Below are 23393 nucleotides of genomic sequence, written 5' to 3'. Positions count from 1 at the left end.
TTGTGTTTATTCTTTTAAAATAGCAAGCAGGTAAAAATACCACACAAAATCTTGTATGCAAATGATTAGTTTATTTCTGTACTGTAAAAAGGCAGCCAGGTAAAGAGTCCTCTCTTCTGTGGTCTCTACAGCAATGAGCTAATCTCATTCTGGATCTGAGAAACAAGCATCTGAGACAGCACAATACCTCCAATCTGCTGAGCAGAAACACAAGGTCCAGGTCAGAGGAGGGTTTAAAATCTTACTGATAATGTATAGACTGGTTATACATAAATACCTATTTACCTTGAGGTTGTAATGCATGGTGCAGTGTACAAAAAACACTATGATATACACTATGCATACTAGAAGTAATTAGACACCTGACTTATATGTGCCATTTCAGAACCGGAGGCATATACCGTATTTTCTGGACTATAAGCCGCTACTTTTTCCCCCCATTTTGAACCCAGCGGCTTAAACAACGAAGCGGCTAATTTATGGATTTTTACTGGGTTTTTCCCGGTTTCACAAACTTCAAGACAAAAAACTGAACCCCATAACATTAGACCAATGAAATTGCCGAACGGGTTCAGGTAAACCAATGAAACTCTTTATATTTAATCGCGCTCCCACTGAATCGGGCCGCACCACATCATAAATATGGATGATGTTCCTCTGACGTTTGACCTGCTGCTCACTCGGACTGTCTACAGGAAATGCGAATCATTCAACACGCTGAAAACAACCGGGCATGAAAAACGCACTTCACCTGTGTTCTGAGCTGCACGGCATCGGGAGAAAAGCTTTTTTTAAACGCACGACGATGCCAAAAGATAAACTCTCGAGAGAAATAGTTGTGAAAGGAAGGAGGAAGACAGTGAACAATGACTTTCTTGGTAGGCTACTGTTTAGATACAAACCGTGTAACAGACACTGTCTTTTGTTAAAGCCTGTGTAAAGTTCATTAGTTTCAATGTAGATACCTGCGGCTTATTTATGTTCAAAATAAAAATCTTTGTCAAATTCAGTGGCTTATATATATATGGGTGCACTTAATAGTCCGGAAATTACAGTGTGTGTGTGTGTGTGTGTATATATATATATATATATATATATATATATATATATATATATATATATATATATATATATATATATATATAGAGAGAGAGAGAGAGAGAGAGAGAGAGAGAGAGAGAGAGAGAGAGAGAGAGAGAGAGAGAGAGAGAGAGAGAATATAGAATATAGATATATATATGGTTCTTTTTTGCTGTTATAAAAAAAATTCTGGGAAGACTTTCCACTAGATTTTGGAACATGGCTCTGAGGATTTGTTCTCATTCAAGCATTCCAATTCATCCCAAAGGTGTTTAGTGGGGTTAGTGGGTTTTTTGTTATTAAGTTTATGGGTTTTGGGTTAATCAAGTTCTTCCTTATCAATCTTGACAAACCATTTGTGCCACCAGCTTGAATATACACTATATTGCCTGAAGTAGTGGGTCACCTGGTCATAAGTATGGTATGTGCTTTTTAAACATTGCATTTCTCTTTTAGTCCCAATTTGCTCTTATAATTCCCTCCATTCTTCTGGAAAGCTGTTCCACTAGATTTTGAAATGTGCTTATGGATATTTGTGTTCATCATGCACAGCTTCATAAAGATATGGTTAACATGGGTTGGAGTAACCAAGATCTTGAGTGGCCTGCTGTAGAGCTCTGACATCAATCCTGTTGAACATCTTGGGATGGATTTGAACACTGACTACACCCCAGGACTCCTCATCCTACATCAGTTCCTGACTTTACTAACACTCATGTAGCTGAATGAGCACAAATCTTCACAAAATTCTGTCCAAAATTTAGTGGAACATCTTTCCAGAAGAGTGGAGGTTATTATAAAACTATAGAGCATTAATACAGAATAATGCATGTATGGCTGAAGGGGTCTCTGGTTAACACATTTTACTCTATTTTCCTTTTACTCTTTTTACTCTATTTTACTTTATGTAGCATTTTCCAAAATTAGTTTAACAAAACATCAATTCATTCACATTTGTGTATTTTTTAGAGGGCAAAACACTGCCCTCTTTCCATTCGGCAGAGCAATTTGTCTGTAACAAATTGTCGAGATAAACAACAGCAGCGAGGGATGTGAAAAACTGTGGCTCATTAAAATGCGGTTTAGCAAGAAACAACTATTTAGATTTATTCTCCCCTATATACGTCAAATGAAACAGCAAATGTTTAGTGCAATGCAAATAATTTGAAGCAATGTTTTATCGATTTAGGTCTATTTTATTCTAATAGGTGAAGTAAGACCTGCACAAATCAATATGACCTCCTGTTTTTCTCTGTTGCAAATGCCCTCTGTTGAGCTCTTTTCCTCTTCATCCTTATAAAAGATTTTTAAATACATATTTTTTGCTGTACATTCGGTTATAAGAACATCATTATAAAGGAGCACCATTAATGCAAATAAATTAATCTTAACAAAAATTTCCATTTCCTAAGTGTTTAAAAAATATTACCCATGGAGTTTGTGTTATGACTTCCTGGAATGATTGTGCTTGCTACCTGTGGTAGAGCCAGCCCCAAAGCCATGGTCCCAACAAAAAGCAGATGAGATTCAATCCACGTCACTGCTCTGTCAGCACATCCCTCTGTAAAAATGGACACTGCAGCCTCCAAGTACTTTTGGGTTTGAACCCCAAAACCGCACATGGTATTGATCACAGTCTAAAAGAATGTAAATTACATTTTCATTAAGGAAACATTGTGCTTCTCTCTAGTTGCTATTGCAATATAAGGACAGCAGGTGGCAGTAATGCCTCAATATGATAATTTGCAGTTTGCTCTTTGACTTTTTAGTCATACATAATCTCCACCACTGACATTAGGTTTTGGCATTTTCTAGAAATAGCCCACCATGATTATAGAGAAGGTTGCAATCTTATTGGTTAGATTTATCATTGTCTAAATGTTACCGGGGTACGTTATATGTTATGACAGGTCCCTCACAGAGCAGAATAAGAAATCTCATCTGTCTACACTGGTAATTGGTTGCACCCAGCAAATTTCTTTAACGTTTCCATAATTGCTGACTTAAAACAAGGTGCATTGCAGAAACACCTAGCACTCACCTCTATAGGTACAGGGGTGCAACAGGAGAAAGGAACTGCACATCTCTCCGTGCTTGGATTTCCCTGACTGCAGTTAAAGTAGATGTTCCAGGACCAGTCGGTGTAGTTGTTCCAGCCACAGCATCTGAACTGGGATGTTGGAAAGGGGATACATTTATATGAATATTGCTATAAGATCAATGCTTGAAGTTTCATGTTGTCCATGATATTTTTTCCTAGTATTCAGTGATAATTATGTGATAATTATTTCATTCAGTGTGAGGCCATAAGCATTATTGATATTCTCATTTTAAATACACCTAAGCAATAACCTGAGCTGGAACATTAACACTGATCAACATTGTATTTAGTTTGACAACTCTGTAACCACAGCTTTATTTATTTAATCACTAACCATCATTTAACTTTCAAAAACTAAACAAATAATAATAATAATAATTTTGATAAATGCAAAATTTCCTAAAAGAGTTTTGCCAAATGTTCCCAAAATGTATTGTATTGTGTTATAAACTTCCTCTAGTACAGTTGAGTGTTGTAACAGTTCCCAAAAACAAATTCCATCAGCGTGCTATTTGCCTTTTAAAACTCCAAATCTGATATTTGCAGACGTGCCTCTTGCTGAATGTAATCCATGAGATTCTGAATGTCCAGGTCATCACGGTAATGCACAATGGCTTTCTTCACAAACCTCCCCAGAGCATCTCGTGTCTAAAAGGACAAGGATACACACTGTATATGTCAGCAGATTTGCCTGCATCTATCTAGGTTAGTATGCAGATGTCCACGGGGAAGCATGTGGGTCCTTGCGGCATGCCCACATCAGCTAGCAGAAGATCTAATATGGTATGACGGGTGTGCTAATGTGCTTTAGCATTGTAATGAACTCTCGCCTCCCCCAGACTGCTCCACTTTCTCTTAATATTGCTCCCTTCACACTAAAAATTCCCTGTAAGTCCTCTGATGGAGTGTAAAACCGATCCACGTTTATGGGGTTCAGTGGTGCAAAACCTGGGAGAGTTGTGGTTTAAGTGGCAGAATGGAAAATGAAATGGTTACTTTGGGATCAGCTTTTGTTATAGACGATTGTATAAATTGGATCAGGCAATTTAAAATTGCCTAAAGTCAAACATTGTATTGTTTTATGATGGTTTTTTAATAGTGATGAATGAACTGGTGTATACATTAAAACTTTTTACAGAATCATTTTTTGAAAAGTCATGCAAAGAGAAAAGCGTTCTCTCACCTGGTCAGAGTAAAAGAAGCCCATGATTGCTATTATCAGTTGGATGAGGAAGAGTAAAGTGAGGCTGAAAGAGAACTGAAGAGGGAAAAAAATCACAGGTCTTAAACACAATCAAGGACACGGAGTCCTGGTGCAATAATTTCAACTGATTCTCACTGCTTTAAGGAGAGGAATGTTTTCTCGCAGTGCTCCGATGCATCCACAGTAGGTGATGAAAAACATGACGACACCCACCACTATTAATATGATGGCTGGATCGATGAGGAATGTGTCTCGAACTGGGTCTGTTGAAAAACACAAAACCGACTGAAATGGCTTTGCATTCCATAATCATTATAACATGCAGTCAAATGAGAAGTACAGTGCATACATTTTTCTCATACCTGTTGCTTTCTGAACTCTTGCATATACTCCAATAGCAACAATACATAAAGAAAACATCTGAAAGAAATTATAGATCAGTCGTTATTATTCATAGTATTTGTAATGTATTATTAATAACAAAGGTGGTAGTCATGCTACCAGTAGATTTAGTAGCAGTGTGAGTAGTAATATAGAGCTTTGTAACAAGTATTGTTCATCTAGAATATTTTGTTACTTTTGTTACTTTAGCCATAGTACATAGAAGAGGTGGAGAAGGTTTAGGTACCTGGGGTCAACAGTGCAAGGTAATGAAGAGTGTGTTAGAGAAGTGAAGAAAAGAGTGCAGGCAGGGTGGAGTGGGTGGAGAAGAGTGATAGCAGGAGTGATTCGTGATAGAAGGGTTTTTGCAAGAGTGAAAGGGAAAGTTTATAGGACTGTGGTGAGACCTGCCATGATGTATCAGAGAAGTATGTGAGGGTGGTGCAGGACATGTATGAGGACAGTGTGACAGCAGTAAAGTGTGCAGTAGGAACGACAGACTGGTTCAAGGTGAAGGTCGGACTGCATCAAGGATCAGCCCTGAGCCCTTTCCTGTTTGCAGTGGTGATGGACAGGTTGACGGACGAGGTCAGACAGGAGTCTCCCTGGACTATGATGTTTGCGGATGATATTGTGATTTGTGGTGAGAGTAGGGAGCAGGTTGAGAAGAGCCTGGAGAGGTGGAGGTATGCGCTGGAGAGAAGGGGAATGAAAGTCAGTAAGAGTAAGTCATAGTACATGTGCGTGAATGAGAGGAATGCAGTGGAGTGGTGCGGTTGCAGGGAGAAGAGGTGGAGAAGGTGGAGGAGTTTAGGTACCTGGGGTCAACAGTGCAAAGTAATGGAGAGTGTGTTAGGGAAGTGAAGAAAAGAGTGTTGGCAGGGTGGAGTGGGTGGAGAAGGTTTTCGTTGGGAGTGACAAGGATGGACAAGATTAGAAATGAGTTTATTAGAGGGACAGCCCATTTTGGACGTTTTGGTGACAGGGTGAGGGAAGCGAGATTGAGATGGTTTGGACATGTGCAGAAGAGGGACATGAGTTATATTGGTAGAAGAATGTTGAGGATGGAGCCACCAGGAAGGAGGAAAATAGGAAGGCCAAGGAGGAGGTTTATTGATGTGGAGAGGGAAGACATGCAGGTAGTTGGGGTGAAAGAGGCAGATGTAGAGGACAGGGTGGTATGGAGATGGATGATCCGCTGTGGCGACCCCTAATGGGAGCAGCCGAAAGAAGAAGAAGAAGAAGAAGAAGAGGAAGAAGAAGAAGAAGAAGAAGATTACTCATTCAGAACAGGAATAGTAGTAGTATTTGAATAGTCTGATAGTTTAGTTTAGTTTAGTTTAGTAGTGATAGTTTAGTAGTGATAGTTTAGTAGTGATACTTATGCAAGTTGTTATTCAGTGAGTTTATTTAGAAGTAGTCTTAATAGTGTTTCAGTCATATTATTTGTATTAGTACAAGTGGAAACAGTTTGTAGTACTATTATTAGTAGCAGTAGAATGTGGGTCAGTTTTACAAGGAAAATAAATCCAGTTTATTTGGCATCAGCACTGTGAACTATATTCCTACACAGATATTATTTGCATTGTGGAGCATTCTGAGCAAACTATTAATGCTAACATGCTGCTGGGCTTTTATGCAGCCAGTGCTGATGTGGATGGTCCTGTGGTGGCCTTTTTTAACTGACAGAAGGAGTCAAGAGTAATTATGAATTGTTGATTGGATCAGCCAGCGATGCGGTGGAAGTGCAGTACATAAAATCATGAAGATGCAGATCAAGAGCTTCAGTTTATTTTTATATCACACATCAGAAAGCGGAAAAGGTGATCTCGGTGACTGTGGCATGGATGTTGGCTTGTTTGAGTATAAAAAAAACTGCTGATCTCTTGGTAATTTTCACTCACAACTATCTCTAGAGTATACATATAATGTAAAAAAATAAAAAACATCTTGTGTCCAGAAGGTCTGCAGGCTCAAATACTGTTGATGAGCGAGATGATCGGAATAGACTGAATTAAAATGTAGTTACTGTACAACACCAGGAATGTACATCGCAATGAACCATGAGGGGGTTGGGGTATAACAGCAGAAGACCAATTTAAGTTTCACTCCTGGCAGCTATGAACAAGAATCTGAGGGTCTCATGGGTGCAGTCCCATCAAAACTAAACGGGTGAAACCTGATAAAAAGACAAGGGGATTTTTATTTTTTTTTTTGTAACTGCTCCATTTCGAAGAGCATGTGCCCACCAGCCTCAGAATCTTGTTTTTTACCAGACAGGAGTAAAACCCAGTGTTCTTCTGGAGTTGTAGCTTATCTGCCTTAAGGTTCATATCTTTGTGATGCTTTCCTGCTTACCCTGAATGTAAAGAGTAATTTGGGTTACTATGTCATTCCTGGCAGCTTGATGATCAGTGAGGTGTTTACAAAACGTATGCTCACGTAAAGATTTTGTTATTTTGCATTATTCTGTGTAAACTCTGTGTAAACTGCAAATACTCATCTGGTACTGTACCAGAATCGATTTAATGGTTTAAGTAACTGAGATCACATTCTTTCCCATAGCACCGTAATTAAAAAAATATTTATAAAAACATTTGGTCTTCATTCTCTATGTTGAATTTGGTTTCACTTATAATAATAAACATACATTTGCATAAAGCATCCAAACTTGTCCATGCCCATGTTGATTAGAGTATTAAAAACTTAAAAAGTATTAATTTAAAACATACAACATACATATAACATAAAAATTTGCGATTAGTGATTGTTGGGAGTTAACTCGTGATATATAACATAACATAAAATGTAAACATAATATTTATATTTATATATACTCTATATTGCCAAAAGTATTGGGTCACCTGGTCATAACTACGGTATGTAATTCTTGAGCATTGCATTAATCATTTAGTCCCAATTTGCTCTTATAATTCCCTCCACTCTTCTGGGAAGCTGTTTCTGTAGATTTTGGAGTGTGCTTATGGATATTTGAGTTCATCGGCCACAAGGGTTTTACGAAAGGCAGGTATTGAGGAGTTTAGGAGACCTGGGGTTAGGAGACCTGGGGTGCAGTCAGCATTCACATTCATCCCATAGGTGTTCAGTGAGGATGAGATCAGAGCTCTATAGCAGGCCACTCAAGATCTTCCTCTCCAAAGCATGTAAACCAGATCTTGAAGGAGCTTACTTTGTGCACAGGGGCATCACCATGCTGATACAAAGTTTGGGTTTTCAAGTTCAAATAAATGCAAAATTTTATTATAGTGCATCTGAAGACGTCCTGTACAATTGAGTGCCTCCAGCTTTGTGGTAACAGTTTGGAAAAGAACCACAAATAGCAGAAAAGTTCAGGTGACCCAATACTTTTGGAAATATAGTGTATATATGAATGAAACACAGACTGAATATGTGAATGATAAATGAGTGTTGTATAGGTTGAAATATTTCGGTAAGATTTGGCATTACAGTATTTAGGTTAAAATTCTGAGGTTTATACCCTGAAGACTCGTTTCCTTCACACATCCTAGCTTTAAAATATATTATTATGTCAGTGGTAATGCTCCAGCCCTTTGCCGTGTTCGATGTGGTTTCATCTCTCCTGGGCAAAGCAACCATTAATCTCTTCTTTGAGCATAACAGAAGCTGTGCTTTAGATCTCTTTCTTATATGGTTTCATAGCAGCACTGTATAGAGTTTCAATTCTGTTGAAAAAACCCAGGAAAAGGCTTCACTCCTGATCTGTGGGCTTTATCAACTCCTTTCCCACACTGATGGTCAACCTGATGGACTGAGATACAGAGTACAATGTTGAATTCTTCAACAGAGCATCTGAGCATTCAAAGTGACAAAAAAAACCTTAAACAAAATGAACAAATAGAGAATGAGCTAATCATCGACAATTAGGTAGTAATCAGAGACAAAAGCGTATTTTATGGCCGTGTAATCACAGGCCCATGTTGGGAGTTATCCAAATGAAAGAGAAAATAGATTCGTTCAAACTGAGTTTGTAATGCAATTTTTATATGATGTGCTCAATATGCACCATTTATTCTAAACTATAAAATGGAGATGATCTCAGAGAGCTAGTGATAGAGACAGATGGCTCATGAGTGGTGAATAAACCACCAACAGTGCTGCTTTGCTTTTAGAACAGAGTTTATTCCCATTTGTGTCCTAAAGCACTGTTTGTGGCTGAATAAGCCGGTAAGCTGGTGTGACTGGGACAAAGGACTGATGGATTATGTTGTAGAATTGTGTCCTGGGGCCTGGCCACAGTAAATAAACAGATCAGGGGTGATTTGGTTGGTGGCAGACCAGACTAGCTCCATGGCTGGGGCTCTGCAATGTGCCTTGCTGTAATTCCTCCAAGCCAATACTAAAGCACATGGACATTCAGTTGCTCATGAAATAAGCATTGATCACAGCATTGGTAGAAGTCATTCTTCACTCTCAGTTAGCCAGCTTGCTTAACCAACTGTCAATCAGCTGTCTGTCTGCTGTCAAGTTTGGTGTATTGGAATGACAGATCTGTCTGTAATAGCAAATAAGCAGCAGTCTGGTACTGCTAATGCACCCAAACATGATTCAGATCAAGAGCGAGAAGTTGCCAATGTGAAAAATAATGCGGTTTGGCTGTTTAGCGACTTCTTGTTTGTGTCTTCTCTTTGGTACCCACAGAATAAATGCTTTGTAAGTTATGCTTTTCATCTGCAGACTGCATACTGCTTTTGTATGCAAATTCCAAGCTAAGGAAGTTCATCAATGGCTGTGAATGTAAAAAACTGCATATTGTAAATAAATACACACACAAAACATTGTTGCTAAATTCTTTGACAGAATTGTCTTATGTGCATAAGGTTTGTTGCTTGTACAGTTTGTACATTCCTAGCTTGTCTTGCTTTACTTACCCAAAATAAGAAGCTGAAGAGGAACAGAAAATAACGGATCCAGGGATTGATGAGCGAAAACGTTTCTGCCCCGTTGGGATTCGGATCCCTGTCCATTGCGAGCAGAAATGTCAGAGGCAATTTTTACAACCCAACCACAAAACCAAACCACCCAGCTGGAGGGGTTATTTTGTCTACCATGCAACAAGCCAGCTGAATAGTAGGTGGAGGATTCGACGCCGTTACTCCATCGATGCACGCCAGAGAATTACTTTACACAATGTGCCCCTCTCCTGTATGGCCAGTGAATAATCCTGAAGCTTTGCTCCATTGTTATACTGTCACCAGGACTGAGTATCGTGTGCAGAATGATACAGTGATGCAGACCGACAAATCTGGCATGCAGAACATTTGATGGCTGCTTCTAATGTTTCACATTCAAGACAGAAAAACACTGTTCAGAATTGAACTTTAAATTGAACTGCCATAGACAGAGTATCCTTTAAATGTCATAATCTGTCACTGGCCCTTACCATTATGTGTTATTAAAAAATCGTCATAAGAACTCTGAAACAGGCCCAGAGAGAAAAGAAATAGTTTAGGCAACTCATACACAGTGTTATCATTATATTTCAAGATGGAACTCATGACAATTGAGTTTTGAGTGTCAAAGATAAAAAAAAAAGGGATTATAAAATTACAGGAACGGAATTATTACATGGGATGGCTTAACTGATGAAGAAATGTGATCAGAGTCAGAAATAAGTATTTACTTCCCAAACAGCTCATTAAAATTTAATCTAATAGTGTCTGATATTCATTTAGCTGGTGCTTGTTTAAAATTCATTTAGGTATTTATATCCACAACATCATCAAATAATGATGTGCTTATCTCGACTTGACAGAAATATGTGCACTATTAATTTAAAAAATGCAGTGCGATGTAATGGAACTGTTGAAAAAATAGTAATTCAAAGCGATAAGTCTTATCAGACTTATTCTACAGTACTACTACTTATCCTATATTATCCTACAGATAAGGAAACTTAGTTTTAAAGACTAGCCAAACAAGCAAACAAGGAGGAGACTGTTCCATAAAAGTCCTGAAATATGCTGCATCTGTTCCACTGTTCCTAATGTATGTTAAACACTATCAATTGTATTCTTAAGGGAAAACTTTTTGAACTGTGTTATTGTTCACAGCTTTTTTCATTTAAAATGTGTAATGTCTCTTGTGAACGGGGTTCTGTTATGGTTCTGCACTTCATTTGCAGCAGGTCTCTCCAGAGTAGTTTGGAATTGTCTATGTAATTGGCAGAAATCAATCAACATGCTTATAAATAGCAACACATTTTATTTTCCTCATGTTACTAAGGATTTAAGAGTGGGGTAAACAACTTGTGCTTGTGTGCACTGTAACTGAGAATGTATTTTTATTTATTCATCCATTATATTTTTACCCCATTTTCTCACAGATCCCACCCACTAGCAATAACTAGCACTCAGAGAAGGATAAAGCTTTCTCTGAGCCTGCATCAACTGCATCATTTTAAAACCCGTAACCATTTTACTCCAAAGGGGCCACTAAAAACACCCAGAATCCACTTTCCACTCTTTTCAGCTGCACCACTTTGGAATCATTAAGCACCTCATTTTACTATCTTTTCCTGGAAGTTTCTCTATGGATCAGTCTTCGGTACTAAATGACACATAACTGGTAATAAATTTGGCTTTTCTTCACCACCAGTGGCTTGACAATCACCTGATAAGGTATTCCAACAATATCATAAGGATCAGGACTAGATAGCTAATCAAAGAAACAACCCACATAACTGGGAGTGGTGATGTTAACCTTTTAGAATCTCGCACTGCACCACGCTGTCTGAGATCCTCCAGCACTGCTCGACTGGTACCACCTTCTCTCAGAATGAGAGGTAAGTACACTTCAAGGCTCTTCTCTGTTCTGGCACCGAGGTGGTGGAATGAACTTCCCCTAGATATCCGTACAGTGGAGTCCCTGGCTATCTTCAAGCGACAACTGAAAACCTACCTCTTCCTGAAACGCTTTAATTAGCACTTTTCAAGTTTGCCTTCTAGAATTCAAAAGTTATATTTATATTAAGTTTGTAATCATGTGTACTAGTGTAGATTTATTCATTGCTAGAGACTCAAAGCAATTTTGTACGTCGCTCTGATAAGGGCGTCTGCTAAATGCCACAAATGTAAATGTAAAATCTGGAAATCATGCATGATAATAACAAGGAAGCAGCAACATAGACATCCTGAAAGGATACCCCTCACAGAGTGGCATGACAAGGGGCTTTTAGTCCTTCTTTTATGCAGTGTCATGACTGACTACTTCACAAATCAAAAGTTGGTCTGACAGTGACTTCCATTCTAACTACATATCATTAACTGGGGCAAAGTGGGCACAACAATGTCATTACAATTCATTTCAATTCATCTTTATTTGTATAGCACTTTGTAAAGCAAATAAAAGCATCAATAAAAAAAGTTTGATCCTTATAATTGTAAGTTGGTCCCTAATGACCAAGCCAGTGGCAGCTGTGGCAAGGAAAAACTCCCTAAGATGGTAGAAGGAAGAAACCTTGAGAGGAACCAGCCTCAAAAGGGAGTCCCATCCTCATCTGGGTGGCACTGAATGTCCATTATTTACAGTTAATTGTTGTTAAGGTGTGCAGTGATAGGCACTTAAATGCAAACTGTGCTCCATTGTAGTAGACTGTTGTTATTTATTACAGTCCAAATTCATCCTCAAAGTTCTTGTGTTGCTTAGTAACTTCATGGATCTTCAGGCTGTTGAAGTGGAACCATCCCCAGCTTCATATAATGGATTTCAATTGAAGAGAATTCCAGCCAGAGATAGGGCATCGGGATGATTCAGGCAGATCTGAAGAAAGATAAGGGACAGGATCACTGGTCTCTGGTACCTCAGAAGCATGTTTAACTCTCCAGTTTCTACTTTCTACTACAGATTAGACAATCAGGTGATATGACACTGGGTAGGGATTAACCACAAAGTAACTCCAGAATCATCTGCCACCAAAGTTAACATTAACTGATTACAAGAGAATCCAGATTGATGTATTTGTACAGTGTCAATACATTGTCAGAGTAACCCTGCCATGGCAATGTTTTTGAATTAGGAAACAAAACTCAATTTCATCTGGATGATGTGATGTGAGCATATGCTCCCTGCGTCACCTCAATACTCCTCAGACTATGAACAGCCTTAAGATCAATGAAGTTGATGGAACTGATAGACATTTGTTGCCACCCAGATGAGGATGGGTTTCCCTTTTGATTGTGGTTCCTCTCATTTTTCCACTGGCTCGCTTATTAGGGATAAACTTTAAGGCACTTACCTTGTAAATTCAAACTTTATAAGCTTGTTATCTCTGTAAAGCTGTTTTGGGGCAATGTCCAATGTGAAAGGCACTATGCAAAAAACTATATGAAGACAAACTATAGACAAGAACATAATGCTTCCCAACAATAAACAAAAAGACTTCTTGGATCAGAGCAATATCTTGTTTGGGTATGATATCAAAGAGACTCTGAGATCCTAATATTTATCTGGCCGGAATTGAAACTTAATGTGTTTAGCTGTGACATTGCTATCAAGACCCAGTAAGCTGATGTTTTTGGTTGTAAAGCATCCTGTCTTAAGGATTTCCTTCAGGAGCACGCTCCATGGTGCATTTTAATGAAAGGGAACTATTTATGCATCATTCGATGCGAGTCATGAGGTACTCAGATGCCTGCTAGGAGTCTGTGGTGTAAAAGTGTTCCTACCAAAAGTTATAGGTCTTGGACTGTGGGACCAAGACACTGTGACCTAAATGTGCCACTTGGACAATCCTTTTTTTGTGTCTCCTGTTTGGAGAGTGAAGGCACATTAAATTGAGTTGGTTTACAAGTCTGGCAGAGCAGCTTATCCACACTTTGTAAGTGACAGGTAATTTGGCTAGAAAAGGAAATGATGGAAAGCTGAACTGAAGCTAAACTCGAAGTAGGCAGCATGGGGTTGTGTAGAGTTCCACCAAAATCTTCGCACTTGTAAGGGGAGATTAGACTTTCCTTAGCTTTGAAACACAGGAAACCTGTAGCTCAACCCTCAGTAACAAGCTGCCATGCAGCTGGCTCCATATGGGCGTACATGTGGTCTGACGTGTATGAGGCGAAAAGAAGGAAGGGAAAGATGGCAGAACGACAAATTGGAAATACCACATCATGCATCACTTAGTGACTTTGTTGAAAGCTTTTTGGCATGCATACTCACACTCAGTTAGGACAGAATCACATTTGAGGATTAGTCACTAAAAATAAATGACAGGATTTTGCGACCCACTCTCCTTTATTTAAAAAATACTAGGATTTAAAGAATGACATTTAGTGCACCACCTAACATAGATATTTATAGTGCTTTACATGTAGCAAAAACTCCACAGGACAAAATCTGGTTTGGCATGAAATTAGATGTGCCAAGACAGCATGACATTAAACACCTCACTCAGGAGCTTCAACTTCAACTCTAAAACATAGGCTAGCACTGGGTCAGGACATTAATAGAAAAATAAAGATATGGCAGAAATGAGTTGTCCAAATCCCTATTTTCTAACCAAGTTAGTCATTTACTGGCAGTGCTTCAAAGAAAGAGTGGAACATGTAGATAAGTTATATTGTATAATGATTATTTAGAAGTGTTACATATATAATGCTCCTTTGCACATAAGAATACAAACAGCAACATGGACAAAACACTCTCAAAATTACAAGTAAAAAAATCGAATAGAAATAAAATGACAGGGAAATGAATATAAAATGAGTTGAAATGATATTTGAGAAAATTATTTCCTAAAATGTACAATCAGAAAAGCCAAACTTAGTTTGTCCACTGTACAGTGCCTGTCAAAGGTTTTTGAAAACCTAGTCTTTTATGGTTTTTGAGACATATGCATGTTCCTTTTGTTTATATGCAGCGAACATGGTAAAAAAGGTAAAAACACAAGCATTGGACAGTGAATGACTGTAAAAATGATCTTTGGACAGATTAGTCCAAATTTGACAACTTTGGCACTAACAGAGAAACTTAATAGAGAATAGGAGAGAAGATGTTAGCAGACTGTCTCTCAATCAAACATGGAGATGGAAGCTTAATGGTTTGGGGTTGTTTTGGAGCAGGGAAGATTGGAGCCTTATTTCTGGATGCCAAGAGTGTGTAAAGCTGTTATTCATGCTAAGGGAGGATTTTTTCAATGAAAATAAAGTTTAACATCTGTACATTTATATATTTGTTTGGTCAAATTATATCTACATACTGTTAAATTACCTATTTGTTGCATATAAACAAAATAAACCTGCATGTGTCCCTCAAAAGCAATAAAAGACGAGGTGTTTCCAAACTTTTGACAGGCAAAGAATATCTCAGTGTTAAACCAGTAATAATGGCTATTGATGAACTAATGACATATAGAGCTTAGCAAAGTGTGAAGAACAGCTCAGTAAAAAAACATCATTTATAAAAGATTACAATGGCTATATCGGCTTTAAATCATATCGTACACTCAGAAAAGCCAATTGTTGAAATATAATCACTTCTTGAATGTGCAGAAAGTATTAGTCTATTAAAAATATGGCCGAATCTGAAAACGCAACAGAAATTAATTCGACAGGACAATAATCGTGTGCCTTTTCAAAAAAATATAAGCGATGCCAATTTTCTTCACATAGTGGTGACCTTGGATTTAAAAGAAAACTAATAGAAAACAGAATAAAATAATGAAAACAGCATATGGAATAAAACCAGACAAACATGGCAACCAATATACAAAAAAAAAGCAAGAATGCAAAAATGAGATAACCCTGCTTTACAGGTTTGGTTTCTCCTTGTGCAGTTCGATATTACAGAAAGCTTTTCTGAGACTACAAAGCAAATTAAAGATAAAGATAAACACATGCATCATTTTCCATTGTTATTTCTGAGATGTTGCGCAGGAAAAAACACTGAGTGTGGGATGGCAGTAAGGGATAAACTGAATGATTTATAAAATCCAAACCTCTTGGGGCCACAGAGTTGATTTTGTTTTTGTGTGATGTCATACCTCATTACACAATCACTTTAATAATGTAAATGTAGGACTGTAGTCTACTTTGTGTTTATGTTTATAATAAGTCTACTACTGTGGAGGCACTATTACAGTGAGAGCTGATATACGTACGTATGTCTTAACTCCTTCCTTTAAACCAATATCAGGGGAAAGCAAAGGCCCACCATGTAAATGATTAAGCATGAAAACAGTTCAGTTTGTATTATAAAGCATTCAATTCCATACAAATTCTGAGCAAATTAATGTTTCTTATAAAACTGTGACTCTAGGCTCAAGGAACCTTATGACACACCGCTCTGTGTTTCTCCGTGCTTCATCTACTGCAGTTTTTAGTCTGCTGTGATTTCAGCTCAATGCCAATCCCAATCAGCCCTGATATCCACAAGGTGTTAGCAAGCTGGACTTATTGTGTTAGAGTCTGCACCGTTTCTTCGTCATAGTTAATCTTTCTCCTCACGTCCTTATCCTCTTATGAACCTCAAACAACATCTCACATAGCAGCAATGCATAGTGACAGCGGTTCTATACTCATCCCAAGCAGAATACAAATTTTGTCCATTTGTCTGCATATCAGGATAAAAATCTAAACTGCTGACCACCTCTGGTCCCTGGATTGTATTAAACCAATTTTTCCCGCCAAACTACAGTAAACAGCAGTTCTGTGTTTTGACTGATGTCCAATTAAATGAGTGGTGTTTTTTGTTACTGTCAGCACAATCTGCACTATTTCCGAACACTTTAGGGGAAGGCAATGCTATCTGAGTTCTGAGCTGGATAAGAGATGGCTGTTGACCCTTTTTCTTGCCAGGATGTTAGACAACAATCGCAGTCTGGACAAAATAAATGATGGTCTGCTGGACAGCAATTAAGCCCTTAAAAAAAAACCTTAAGCTAAAAGCACTGTCGTTGATCTTGTACTCTCCTCTAAGGAGAAGCAGGTAGAGATGACAGATTTAAATGCTAGAACTGTATCTGAACTAAAGGTACAAATACAAAACCAGCTCATCTAAGAGGAATGTCAGCTGAAATAGAAAGTACTATAAACTCTGTGGCATATCCTAGCCTTGAAAATGCTTGAATAAAAATATAAACAGATGACGGGCATAAAGAGGGAAGAGCTCAGGTATTCAGAAATAGACAAAAAACCTCTGTCCTCTGATGATCAATGGGTCATGCGCACATTTCATAGCTCTGAATGAAACGTTAACATGCGAAAGATGACTCGACCTTCACTTATGTGTGATTTCTGAGTATTATCACAACTAGAAAAAAAACACTGTACAGCACTGGCTTTAAAGTGTGAGAGTAGTCTTACTAAGCAGATGTTAATCTGAATTTAGACAAGGCATTATGACGGTGTATTCGGGTACTTCAACATGTGGAAAAAGGAGAAACATCTGCAGTTGTCTGGCCTCCTGATGTGACGTTCAATACACACTTTAATTTTCCGACTTACTTGCATCTGTTTCGAATCATTCGGTATAAATCTGTGCTTGTGAGTAATTAGAACAAACCAAGTCCTTTTCTGACCATCTACAGCAACCCAGAGTCCTACTCAGCAAACTCAGGAAACACTTCACTCCTCTGATGCATAAAGATGAGTATTAAAGGACTGGGGTAGAAGAAGAGAGAGGAAAAAAAACCCCAGCAAAAACAAACAAAAAATAATCGTCCACTAAAATGACAGCGGTTTCCACTTAGCAAAAAGCTGCAAAGGCCAGGATGAAGCCTTCTTTCATTTTCATTGTCAAGGGAATTTGAACATGTGAATAACATTTAAAAAGCACACCACTCGAAGGATGGCATGGTTAGTCTTGTATAATATCTTCTGCTTTCCTGCAGGGTGAGAATTATACATTAGTAGAGCAATGCAGTTTATTGTTGCCATGATATCCTCCTTCCTGCAATTGTTAGTCAGTTCAAGCATACAAATAAAACAAGTTCTAAAGGAGTAGGAAAAGGGACACAGCCAGTACAGGACTTCCTGGCCAAAGAGTCTGAACTCCTTCCTCTCTGTCTCTCGTTCTCTTTGGCAGGTGAATGGTGTCACAAGAGATAAGTGAAAGAAGAACAAAAGGGACGCATGGTTGATGTCTCTACAGGGTGGTTTGGGGAGAGCAGGAGATAAGGTTAAGAGATGTAGAAGATCTTAAGGAGATTTTCTTCCAGTATCAGTCCCATAAGCCTCTGCCTGTACTGGAGTCCAGCTAGGCATTGTACTTCTTCCCTGTTCTGTGGATCTGGTGAAACAACGTCATGGAAAAGGCCATACCCAGGAGCTGCAAAACAAAGAGCAGATCCAGAATGTGCAGAGTAAGATATAAGGAGTCAACACACATCTCAAACACACATACATGCACACACACTTCAAACAAGGTCAGCCCAAACACACAGAATGCAAACAAGGTACACACACAGCTCGAACACAATAAATGCTGCTGAACATTGCACTTTGAAGATGAGGTTTGCAAAATGTGGATTTATATGGAGAACTGACATGAGACTTGGCTCAGAAACACACACACACACACACACACACACACACACACACACACACACACACACACACACACACACACACAGCTCAAACAAAGTGAATGCTGCTGAACACTGCACTTTGAATATGAGGTTTGTAAAATGTGGGATAAAGTAGAGCACTGATGGAAGACTTTGTAAACACACCTTATCTGATTCACAGGGGAAAAAACTGGTGTTCCCTCACATTAGTGTTTTGCATTCAAGCTATTTTCCTGCCTTCTCGATAAAGTAATGTGTGTTGTAGAGAAGCATTATGCCAATGAGGGGAAAAATTGAGGTGCACTATGGACATGCGGACGCTTTGAAGTTTCCATTTCAAACCGTCCTGAATTCACACATCAAAGTCTACAGTCGTCTAGCAGCCATTATCTTAAAGTAGCAACACGTGTTCTTTATTATACATCAATCACTCTCGGTTTCCTTCTGCATCTTACATTTCCTGTGGATAAGTCCACAATTGTATATAATTGTATATAATTACCATATATGACCAATTATAGACTGATAACTCAGTAAACCACTGTCAAAAAAGAGCAGCAAGATTAGGGTTTCCCTTTTCCTCTATCACACATGTGGCATATTGTAAAATCTATTATTAACTATATACAATATATAAACAAATGTTCTGGGACACCTGATTTTCCCAGCCATATGTGGGTTTTTATAAGGGTGCTCTGATTGATCGGTCACAGATCATATTGCACGATAATCGCGTTGGGAAGTTTGATCAGCGGTCTCTAGAAAGGCCGATCCAGAAGGGGAGATAAGATGATGCAAAACTTGCGAGACAAATTTTTGCGAGACAAATGGCTTCACCGGTCTAACAATATTACAAGGTCTGTGAAAAAGAAATACAGTACATTAACAATCTGTAACATGTGTACCAAGAACATTCTATGAGGCGGGAAGCAGCCAAAACACCACCAACCTTAGACATTTCAAGTTTGGTCATGTAAAGTGATATGCTAAATAGTTTTTAAAGTTGGCTAGCGATAAAAGAGAGGGACAATTTAGCAACTCAAGTGCGACTCACTCAGCTGTCTGTAACAGGGATGTTTCAAAGGACAGTAAGAAGCATAAAGAAATATTTGACAAAATAATGGAATTCATAAGAATTGATCATCAGCCGCTGTCCATTGTGAAATACGAAGGGACTCATGTCTACTTGGATTTATGTTACACCAATGGTTCTCAATGTGTGGGGGCGGCCTTCTAGTGGGAAATAAAGACATGACAGGTGGGGCGCAATGAACGGCAGGATTTATTTGTATTTATTTTTTTGTGTTCTTCATTAATCTTCCTTTGATTTTCTCTATAAAAAATAATGTTCATACACTCAAAGCAACAACGACCAAACAATAAGGTCATTAATGCAAGTACAACTACACTGCAATTTTCTCTATTTTTTAACATAGTGCTATTTGGTGTTATTTATCATGTATCATAAATAAATGAACAGATTGATAAAAGGAAGGCTTCAAATAGACCCTGTAATCGTTGATCGGCATTGGTTATGTTCAATACAGCTTCCAGTGATCGGGGATTGGTATTCGTTTCAAAAATCCTGATCGGAGCGCCCCTAGTTGTTTTCCAAACTTTTATCACAAAGCTGAAAGCACACATTTGTATAGAATGTCTTTGGATGCAGCAGCATAAAATTTTCCCTTCATCTGAACTAGGAGACCCAAACCTGTTCCAGCATGACAGTATCCCTGTGCACAAAACAAACTCCATGAAGATATGCTTTGCATGGGTTGGAGTGGAAGATCTCCTGCTATAGAGCTCTGACTTCAACCCTATTGAACACCTTTGGGATGAATTGGAACGCACCCCAGGTCTGACTTTACCAACACCATTGTGAATGAGCACAAATCTCTACAAGCACACTCCAAAATCTTGTGGAACATCTTCTCAGAAGAGTGGAGGGAATTAAATGTGGAATGTGATGCTCAAAAAGCACAAACCATACTTCTGACCAGTTGTTCGCGAATTTTTGGCAATATTGTGTATTAAGGCTTTTTGGTACATTCAAATTAATGCTAATTGTATTTTCTTTGAAGCCACATCACCGAAACCTGCCAAGACCAAGCGAGAAGAAGGCGAGGTGTCAGGCAATGTGATTGACAGGTAAGTAGAGACACCCTGAGTTCTAAATGGTTGGGTGTTAAGGGCTCACCTCATTTATTTTTCCTGTGATTTACAGCACCTGGGCTGCCACAGATATAGAGTTTTCACCCCTGAACAGATGTTTTATTGACAGCTGCCCACATACAGGCAAATTGAACCAAACATTAAAAAGTGTTCTGCAAAAATCATTGACTTCATCTTCAGCAGGCCAAATACAATACATCAACCTTTACATTTAAGGTGCTTTATAAGGTTTTACTACAACGGTGATGTCAAAGTGATTTATGCAGTGTCATGTTTGTCAGCGATTATTGAATGTCATGGACGAGATTACTGAGAGTATAATATGTGATTACTGAGAGTTTAAGATCTGATTATTCATGTGATTTTTGAGTGTATGAGATGCAATTACTGAGTGTGTATATAAAATAAAATTCCTGAGTGTACACTCAGTGTATGTGGAAAAAAATCTCTCATGAGATCAGCAGTTTATGAAATACTCAAACCAGCCCATCTGGCACTGAGAACCAAGACACAGTTGAAGTCACTTTTGTTTTTCCATATTCTGATGTTTGATGTGAACATTAACTGAAGCTCCAGAGCTCTATTATTTTATGCATTGTGCTGCTCTCACTTGATTGGCTATGTGGATACTGCATTAATGAACAGGTGCAGATGAGCAGTGCCTGTATAAGCTGAGACAAGTGTGTGTAGTGTGTAAAAAACTGATAAATGTCCATCAGGTTTGAAAAGATCTCTGGATAAATGTGAAAGTGCATTTTTTTTTATGGATGCTTAGAGTAAGGCTGAGCTTCTCCTGAGCATAAACACCTACTATATTATTTATTTTTACTATAACAAGATGCTACGTCTGACACTAGAACATTAAAAATATGATTTGAAAAATGTGAATGGCTCCCAAAGGTCTGAATGCACTGTTTTTTTGCTGACTGTGCAGCTGAATCTGAAAACTAAACATGTACTGACCGCACACACTACTTCCAATGTGGCACAATTAGAAGATAAAAAGATGGAGACAGGAACACACACATGCTCATGTGGACAGAGATACAGAAACACCCCCCATACTGCATAAACACAAAAACAAACATTACAAATAGACCCACATGCTTACTGCCACAAATAGTATTACCTGGACGACCAAGATACACATGGCAATAGTGCCGAGCAGGTGCTTGTTATCATCCAGCCAATCCTCCACCTTCTCAAAGCAACCCTGCAACAATCACACAAACACATATTATTGACTTCTAGAATAAACTCATAAATACAAAGGCATTTTAAAACATAGCATGCCACTGCTGTGCATTATCCATATATTGATCTGCTAGGGTGGGCATTCTGTAGCTCATTCAGGCAGCAGTATGAATTTACAGCCCTAGTAGGTGAGAGTAGGTGAGCAAATGGATACACATTTTTTTAACAAACAAGGAAGACTAGCTTAACATATCACTAAATAATGACATCTGCAACGCTCGTGTGATAAATCATTTATCAGCTTGGCTCTGACTGAAAATTTGAAAAGCTGGAGAATTGAGAGCTAGTAACTGACAGACCACCATAGTTTTAAGGAACAGTATAATACAAATGCATTGGCTATGTGACATACTGGGATATAGTGGACAGCGTGAACAATTGGAAAAGAAAAGGCCGATTTCTTGCACTGTTCACATAAAATCAATGAAAATAAAACAAAAAAGGTAAGGAGCTTGTAGAATCCTGAAATCTTTAAAAACACATTGACACTCAAAATAATTTTTCCTGTCTGTTTTTTTAATAGAAGGGATTAAAAAGACAGCTTTTAGAGCTGCTCGAACATGAAAGGAAGCTTTTACCGATCTCTGCATTTCATTCACTATCATTCATTAATAATAAAAAAGGTTTCAACCCCAAAAAAGATTAAAACAATGCAAATCTAATTTCATGCAATATTTGAATGAATATATCAATTCCTGATTCACAAACCATATGCTTCATAGCTGTCTGTTCATGTTTCCTGTATGTCACATAAGCGTTAATTCTAGACCACATATTTTAAGGTATTCACCCTATTTTAATACTCATTTCGAAGTGTGCTCTTTTCAAATAAAGTGAAAAATCAAACATTGATGTTGACTCCAAGGAGAAAAGCTGAGAATATATCAGCTGGACTACTGTCAGAGCACAGAATCGCCTCCAGTTTCACACGAGATACATGGAGCAATTAATATTCTGGGAACAATCTGCCTTAACAGGGGGTCGGAAACCATCTCTGCCCTCCAAATCCTTCCCAACATACTAAATGCAAATAAGCTGAGTGGCAAACAGTGAAGCTGCTCCTTTATGTTCGTAGAACAGGCGGTGGCATGAGAGTACAAGTTTGAATAAGTAACCAGAAAGCCTTGTTTATGCACTCAGAATGCCATTTTAAAGTTTATAGCACTCTAAATGAATCTGCTGTGAAATTATTTGCAAGCTCACCCACACACTCGCAACTTACCGGCTCCTGATATTCATGTAAAAAATACCCGAAGAAATAAATTAAATCCATCTGTCAATCTTTTTTGTATATATGTTTATCCTTATTTAGCTGCATTTATTATGATAAATATGTGTTAGTACACTTCTAACCCTTTCCGCTTCTGTAATGAGTGAATTTTCCACTGGGTTAATAATAATGTGATCTATCTATCTATCTATCTATCTATCTATCTATCTATCTATCTATCTATCTATCTATCTATCTATCTATCTATCTATCTATCTATCTATCTATCTATCCATCCATCCATCCATCCATCCATCCATCCATCCATCCATCCATCCATCCATCCATCCATCCATCCATCCATCCATTTCTCTGCCTGGTTTCTACAAAACCCAGTTACTCTTCATGCTTGAAGATTCTTTAAATAGTCTCTTTAGTGAAATGCTTTGCCCCT

The 23393-nt window shown here is 38.2% G+C and overlaps 2 protein-coding genes across 6 annotated transcripts in view; both read right to left on the bottom strand.

The window, feature by feature from the left end:
• Positions 1–121: 121 nt before the first annotated feature.
• tspan33b (tetraspanin 33b) lies at positions 122–9779 on the bottom strand. Its single transcript, XM_046865013.1, has 8 exons — positions 9677–9779; positions 4748–4805; positions 4521–4648; positions 4365–4439; positions 3734–3829; positions 3122–3250; positions 2556–2717; positions 122–194 (listed from the first exon to the last, which is right to left on the bottom strand). The coding sequence occupies exons 1-8, from the start codon at positions 9770–9772 to the stop codon at positions 126–128; spliced, it is 813 nt and encodes a 270-aa protein (XP_046720969.1). The 5' UTR covers positions 9773–9779; the 3' UTR covers positions 122–125.
• A 4235-nt stretch (positions 9780–14014) lies between these two features.
• The window catches only part of tspan9a (tetraspanin 9a), a 217080-nt gene continuing 207701 nt past the window's right edge, over positions 14015–23393 (bottom strand). For all 5 annotated transcript variants that reach the window (XM_046864445.1, XM_046864446.1, XM_046864447.1 and 2 more), the window contains 2 exons: positions 21605–21688; positions 14015–18065 (listed from right to left, as the gene is read on the bottom strand). In XM_046864445.1, coding sequence (XP_046720401.1) covers positions 17994–18065; positions 21605–21688 — 156 coding nt within the window. In that variant the 3' untranslated portion in view covers positions 14015–17993. The remainder of the gene's footprint in view (positions 18066–21604; positions 21689–23393) is intronic.

This window comes from Silurus meridionalis, chromosome 13, assembly GCF_014805685.1.
Source record: "Silurus meridionalis isolate SWU-2019-XX chromosome 13, ASM1480568v1, whole genome shotgun sequence".
Classification (NCBI taxonomy): domain Eukaryota; kingdom Metazoa; phylum Chordata; class Actinopteri; order Siluriformes; family Siluridae; genus Silurus; species Silurus meridionalis.
This window is presented reverse-complemented; position numbering and strand designations above follow the sequence as displayed.

Coding starts and splice junctions, on each gene's coding strand:
- tspan33b (XM_046865013.1), bottom strand. CDS start 9,772: ATGGACAGGGATCCGAATCCCAACGGGGCAGAAACGTTTTCGCTCATC. Junction 4,806..9,676: donor TCTTCAGCTTCTTATTTTGG/GTAAGTAAAGCA, acceptor AATTTCTTTCAG/ATGTTTTCTTTATGTATTGT. Junction 3,830..4,364: donor GCTTCTTTTACTCTGACCAG/GTGAGAGAACGC, acceptor TTGTCCTTTTAG/ACACGAGATGCTCTGGGGAG.